The following is a 6,814-nucleotide window of genomic DNA, read 5'->3' as shown; positions in this document are numbered from 1 at the left end:
TCTCAAGCTAGGTTTGCCTGACGGAGCAGACTGACATAGTGCTCTTTTGCTCCCTGTCTGACTCTCTCTCTCTCTTTCCTCGATGTCAGGGACGAGCAGCACCGTGACAAAGACTACCTACTGGAGCGGAGGGACTTAGCCATAGATTTTATTTTTTGTTTAGTATCAGTCGAGGTTTTAAAGCAGGTAAGCTGTTGTGCGTGTGTGTGTGTGTCTGTGTGTGTGTATATAAATGTGCATGGAGACTGGTGACCTCGCTATGACCCTCTGCTCCTCGCCACTGTTGATTCACACACATTATCATCCAGCCACAGCTCCCTCCTTAAAGAGCCTTTTAATGCCACCATCAGCATAAGAAGGGTCAAATTCAGGGCTAACCTCCCCTCTACAGGGTCTGCGGATTGAGCCTCTTTGCCCTGGCTATCTGGCTTTAGAGCTCTGTCAGGGGGGGTCATGCCTGCCTTTGTTTAATCTTGAGTGTCGCTATGGGGAACAGGCAGTGGTTCACGGGGCTCATCTGAGATCACCCCCCCAGGAGAACTCACTCACCCCGCCTCTGAGCTTCAGCTCACTTTCAAAAACAACTCTGCTGCATTTTTTTTTTTTTTTAAGTTCTGCAGATAATGCGACTAACGCAGGTCAGATCCCATTCCCCCTGCACAACAGGCTGTGCGGGAGCCTGATTGGCTGAGCTCACAGGCAGGCAGCAGCTGAGGCTGTTGTCCATGGCTGTAGGCCAGCTGCCTCTGCGGGACCCAGGCAGCCTCCTATGGTGTCCCATGGAGACACGGTCGATTGGCTGACAGCGGTCTGAGGGGAGGGGCCAGGCAGAAGGGGGGGACAGAGTGTACCCATTGGTGACGTGATATAATGTTTACTTCGCAGATTCCTCTCCATCCTGTGCCAGATGCTTTAGTACATGAAGTTCTGAACTTGGCTTTCAAGCACTTTAAACACAAGGAGGGGTGAGTTTGACAGTCTCTCGCAGATGCACACGTCTGCCCACCTGCATGCGTGCTGCTGGGTTAGCTGCAGGTGCTGATTGTGTATCTCTTTTTTTGGGACAGGTACTCTGGGCCGAACACTGGCAACGTGCACATCATTGCTGACCTCTATGCAGAGGTCATTGGAGTCCTCACTCAGTCAAAGTAACTACACCTCCCAAACCCCACCTGCATCCCTCTGCATTTCCAGGCTGAAAGCCCTGTAGTTACTGTATCCTACCCTGTGGTGGCGCTGTCAGGCGCTCCTGTCTGTGAACCACTTCTCTAGCAAATGCAGCGCAGTATGATCTCAGAAGCCGGTCCAGAGCCGCTCTGGGATCCTCGAGCTTCCTCTGTCTAGCGGTGAGCCTGTGGACCCTGTTGGAGCTGATCCGCTCCAGATGGAGATGTCTCAGTAGTGGTCCTGGCTGCCTTAAGGCGTGTGATTTATGGAACCGATACCCATGTGTGTGGCATCTAGCCTGGGCTTGTCAAACCATTTATATATGCTTATCCATTCCAGCCCGTTCCCCTTGATTTTAATCGGTCCAGTTGGCACTATTTGAATTTCATCCAAAATAACACATTGGAACAAATGTCTTGAATATACAGTAGAATCACCTGTGGTATTCAGATGGTCTTAATTAATGTAAAAATCACATTATAAGTGATAGTTAATTGTATTCCCCAGCCTTTAGGGAATACAATTAACCAAAATTAGCACAATTACCTAAAAAAAATGATGCTTTTCAAACTTGCATAGGCATTGTATGGGTGAGGAACTAAAATCAATTAAATTTTGAGACAGATTTGTAAAAAATTGTGGCAGTGCTGCACAGTAATAACCAGAAAAGAGCAGTTTTGACAACACAATAACTCAATAACTGTTTAATGGATCTTGTTTAAACATTGTAGGGGGGTACAGAATGGAGCTGATTAAATTTGAAACAAATCATCCCAAAACTGAAGCAGTGCTGCTTAGTGGCAGGTAGGGGAAGGGTGACAGCAGACGACATTTGACCTTGTAAGTGTGATAAGTCACAAAGTATTTGATGAATCTTATTTCTGCTTAACAAAAACATTTTATGGATGAAGATCTACACCTGGTTTCATTTTCAGACAAATTGCCCTAAAAATGAAGCAGCACCGCATAATGCTTGCAAAAGAAGAGGCAGTTTCAGACATTTCTGTTCACTTAGTGTTATGACTCTAAAAGCATTTCACAGATCTTTTTCAACTTTTGCAGATACATTAAGTTGAAGATCTGAACCTGATTAAATTTCGATATAAATGAAAGCAGCGCTGCATAGTGATTTATTTTTTATATAAAAAATAAATCACTATGCAGCGCTGCTTTCATTTATATCGAAATTTAATCAGGTTCAGATCTTCAACTTAATGTATCTGCAAAAGTTGAAAAAGATCTGTGAAATGCTTTTAGAGTCATAACACTAAGTGAACAGAAATGTCTGAAACTGCCTCTTCTTTTGCAAGCATTATGCAGTGTCTATATATATATACACACACACACACACACAGAAAAATGACATTTTCAAACATGGGAATTAAAACATACACAAAGGAATACAAGTAACCACCTATTTTTTTGGGAACTTATACATTTCTAGGTGATCCATCCAGTACTTCTAGAAATTGTACAAGTTGGTGCATGTGGGATGAGTACAGCTTAGATGGCTGGACCGAATAACAGGGCTGTCTGGGGAGTAAAATGCTGTCGTGTTTGACAGCACCAAATCTCGCTGAGTAAAATCATAAGGTCCATTCTAGGAAGCTTACGCTCTTGGTGTAAGACATGTGGTGTTTCTGTGCCCTGCATACACAGGTTCCAGGCGGTCAGGAAGAAGTTCATGACGGAGCTGAAGGAGCTGCGACAGAAGGAGCAGAGTCCCCATGTGATCCAAAGCATCATCAGCCTCATCATGGGCATGAAGTTCTTCCGGGTTAAGATGTATCCTGTGGAGGACTTTGAGGCATCTTTCCAGTTCATGCAGGTGAGGCTGTAGTCTGACCAGGGCCTGCTGGAGAAGCAAAGGTTGATGCCGTTTTCTCGTGTGACAGCAGTGACTAGTGATGTCGCCTCTGGCCAAGTGCATTGTGTGTCTCTCCTATTCATCCTGTCAACGAAGGTGTTATGACTGTTTGCTTCTGGCTTCAGCATAGTGGTCTTAATTGTCACCTGCTGTGTTGTTCTTCCAAGGAATGTGCACAATATTTCCTGGAGGTGAAGGACAAAGACATCAAGCATGCGCTGGCTGGCCTCTTTGTGGAGATTCTGATTCCTGTGGCCGCTGTGAGTATAATAGGAATGGTAGAATCCACCATGGATACTGCAGAAGCTGACTACAGTGCAGTGTATCATGGGCACCACCAGAAGTCCAATATTAAAAATCAGGATCTTAGACACTGTACTGGCCACCACAGGATGTGGGCTTCACTGAGACTTCAAGTTGCCACTGTTCCTCTACCCCACAGGCGGTGAAGAACGAAGTTAATGTCCCATGTCTAAAGAACTTCGTAGAGATGCTGTACCAGACAACCTTCGACCTGAGCTCCAGGAAGAAGCACTCTCTGGTACACCTCCATCTGTTTCAGCTTCTGTTTCCATCACATCTTGTTCTTCACCACCGTTTCCAAAGGGCCTCTCCTATAGTTTACCCTTGATTCTGTTTGTAAATGTCGGACTTAATGGCAAACTTGCATACCTTCGTCAGCTGTGTCCTCCTGAGGTTTAAACATAAGTCGAACTTGTACAATCAGGCTATAATTCCATCTCCAAAAAGTCTCACTTATGTTCTTTATTCATAGACTTTGACTTCCACACCCCTTTTTTGCAACTTTTCCATCTCTGGGGCCTGTCCTGCTGAGAAGGACGGAAGCATGCTCTTATTTGTTGTGTGTTCATGTTGCTATGGGGCTGTGGAGCGGTGGGGAGGGGTGACAGCCAGGGGACTGTCACTGGCCACACGTCCTGGAATGTATGGCAGTGGTCCTGGAATACCTCAGCCCCCAGTGCTGTCAGTCATCTCCTTTCAGCACACTTGGCCCCTCCCCCTCGTTGCCTGGTAACTCCTCTAGGGACCAACTGTGCTGGGATAGAGAAGTTGGGAGGCAACCTCCCGAACAGGACATTTTCCATGCTTTATCTCCTGTCGTTTAGGCCCTGTACCCCTTGGTCACATGTCTACTGTGTGTCAGCCAGAAGCAGTTCTTCATCAACAACTGGCACGTCTTCCTCCAGAACTGCTTGTCCCATTTGAAGGTAACCTCAGACTTCCATGCTGGCTGCATAAGTTCGCTCCTGCACGCCTGGGTGTGCTTAGTATAGCCATGGTGAAATGTCAGTCTCCTGGAAGAACCTGTGGAATATGAGAGGTGTGGTAAATGTACAGTAGCTACATTTCTGTACTGAGATTGTCAGTGCGTGAAGCAAACTGTGCTTTTCAAGGACGTCACGCTTGGTCACACCTGGATGGCTAAACCCAGGCATGCTCCAGATGAGCCTGTGGTACAGGGTGTGGTTCCCGGCGTGAAGCCTGAACGGTCCACTTCCACCGCTAGCAGTCCTTTCTTTCTTGCCCATGCTGTGCTGCTCTTTCGAACAATCATAAGCCAATCTCAGACCGCCCAGTCCAATTAGGAGAGCGGCTCTCCTCCCACGACGTGCTATCCTTTGGTGTGACGTCTCAGATGATTCTTCTGTGAAGGATGTAACTTCCAGGCAGCGCAGTTAGGAATGATGAACTGTTTCACCTCTGTCTTGACCCCCAAGCTCTCTGATTGGTCTGGGTGAAGCATGTAATTAAGGCTCTGGTTCACTGTAAAGGATCGTCCAGGGATTTTGGGGGAAATTTCCTTCTTTCTGGGGCTGCTAATGCAGTGATTGAGTAGAGCTGCCAGACTATGATGATGGGATTTTGAGTCCTGCTGAAGAGAACATCTCTGGCTGGGTCTTTTCCATTCTCATAAAACTCCACCACTTTCTGTCTCCCTGTGTTTGATTATAAAATCTGTCCCTCTTATCCACCCCTCTCTGTGTAACTAAACACCTGCTTTTGTCTACAGCATCATTGGTCTGGCCTTGTTGCATCCTACTTGGTGTGTGTGTGTAATCAGAAGGGCTTGATGCGTGTGTAATCTAGCCATCAGAAGCACACCCTGCACCTCTGGCTGAGCTGGGGCTCATGGGAGAGGCTCGCTGGCTCCGTGGGGTGTTCAGTCATGCCTTGGTCGTTTTCGTTCCATCGCTCTGTTCTAACCTGCATGTTGCCCGTCACCCTCATGCTGTCTTGTGTTTCCTGTTGTTTTTTTTTTTTTTCCTCCCTCTGTCGTCCTCTCTCCTCTCTCTCTGTCACATTCACTTGCTCTAGATGCCATCTAACAACAGTATCAGAAAACAGATAGAGACCTTGCAGGTGAGTCCACTGGGTCACCCCCAGCCACCCCTCCCCCAACCCCCACGGACATGCCCGGTCCCGTGTGAGATGCTCTTCTTTAAGCAGGCTCAGGTCCAGGTTTTTGTGTGTGTGTTAATTTGTCTTGAGTAAGTGAAGAGGGTTGTGTTTTTGTTGGGTGTTGATTAGCTACTGGCCTCCCATTGTGCACTTCCGGGACTTATGTTTTGGCTGCTGCTCCTATAGCGCAACAAGTAGAGTATTGTGCTAATAATACAAAGGTCATGGGTTTAAATCCCAAGGAGTGCATGTAAATTGTGACCCTTTCATGGTTGTCACCAACATCTGATTGGTCGAAATACATGGATTATCTGAAGGCAAAAACCACATATTCTGTATATTAATTAATTATTAGTAGTATTACACTTCACGATGTAATAATGCATCCCCTATATCTTGGAACTTGAAAATTTCCAAACTCCAACTTAATGTGCTATAGAACAGCTGAACGGACTGAATTCATAACGCAAATGTGCACAAGTGAATACTAATTCTGCTAGCATTTGATGCTAATATAACACAGTGATTCTCACAGATGTGCTAGTAGAATTTAGCACATAGTTATTCATGATGTACACCATGTAAACAGTGACTAAACATCTGTTTGGGTTTACGTCACTGGCGCTCTGCAAACCCAGCAACGCCTTTGCTGAGCCGACCCTTCTGCAGTGGAAAACCAAAGCGAGCTGGAACCGAGCTGGAGCTGAGCTAGAACTAGTCCCTGTTCATGGTACAGGACAGGTACGCCTCAGTTCCTGTATACCAGTGGAAAGGCACCTTTACAGACCCAACACACATTCACACTTTGACATGGCACAGCTGAAATATGGCAGAGATCACTCCTGTGAATCTTTGCTGATTTCTTTGCATATGGACCAGTGCCTCTCATTTTTCACAGTGAGTTCTCTGTACAGTGAGTTCTTTTTTTATTAAATCACCTGTGTAAAGAAATAAGCATATTTCTGAAACTTATTAGTTAGCAGCTGTTATGCTGCTGATATAAACGAGTCTTGATGTGGCTTTTGTGTAGTTCCCCCTGCTGGTGGGATCAGTTCCTGGTTCTGCGCTATGTGATGAGCAGTCACGTTTCTATGCGCCTCTCTCTTGGTGTACTAGAGACATTATAGTGTGGAGTTGAGTTTGAGTGTGTGTACTGTGTCCAGCTGTGTGCCAACAGAAAGATAAGCATTGGTATCATTCTATGTTTACCCTCATTGGACTCTAAAGCTTTGTCTGAAAACTGTTTGTACTGCGATAATAAGCATATATTAGTCAGCAGCATCTGACATGTTCAAACAGTTTCACTGTGTTTAATTTTTTGAAATACTTGTTCCTCTTGTTAAGGTACCTTCCAGGTAC

The 6,814-nt window shown here is 45.8% G+C and overlaps 1 protein-coding gene across 7 annotated transcripts in view; it reads left to right on the top strand.

The window, feature by feature from the left end:
• The window catches only part of fryl (furry homolog, like), a 63,168-nt gene that overhangs the window by 27,952 nt on the left and 28,402 nt on the right, over positions 1-6,814 (top strand). For 4 of the 7 annotated variants that reach the window (XM_072712594.1, XM_072712590.1, XM_072712585.1 and 1 more), the window contains 8 exons: positions 90-186; positions 886-965; positions 1,068-1,148; positions 2,827-2,995; positions 3,202-3,294; positions 3,477-3,575; positions 4,162-4,263; positions 5,372-5,416. In XM_072712594.1, the coding sequence (XP_072568695.1) occupies positions 90-186; positions 886-965; positions 1,068-1,148; positions 2,827-2,995; positions 3,202-3,294; positions 3,477-3,575; positions 4,162-4,263; positions 5,372-5,416 (766 nt within the window). Of the gene's footprint in view, positions 1-89; positions 187-885; positions 966-1,067; positions 1,149-2,826; positions 2,996-3,201; positions 3,295-3,476; positions 3,576-4,161; positions 4,264-5,371; positions 5,417-5,514; positions 6,197-6,814 lie in introns of those variants that run through there. The other 3 variants (XM_023823654.2, XM_023823655.2, XM_072712596.1) reach the window with 2 other exon arrangements.

Source organism: Paramormyrops kingsleyae, chromosome 1, assembly GCF_048594095.1.
Source record: "Paramormyrops kingsleyae isolate MSU_618 chromosome 1, PKINGS_0.4, whole genome shotgun sequence".
NCBI classification, from domain to species: Eukaryota; Metazoa; Chordata; class Actinopteri; order Osteoglossiformes; family Mormyridae; genus Paramormyrops; species Paramormyrops kingsleyae.
This window is presented reverse-complemented; position numbering and strand designations above follow the sequence as displayed.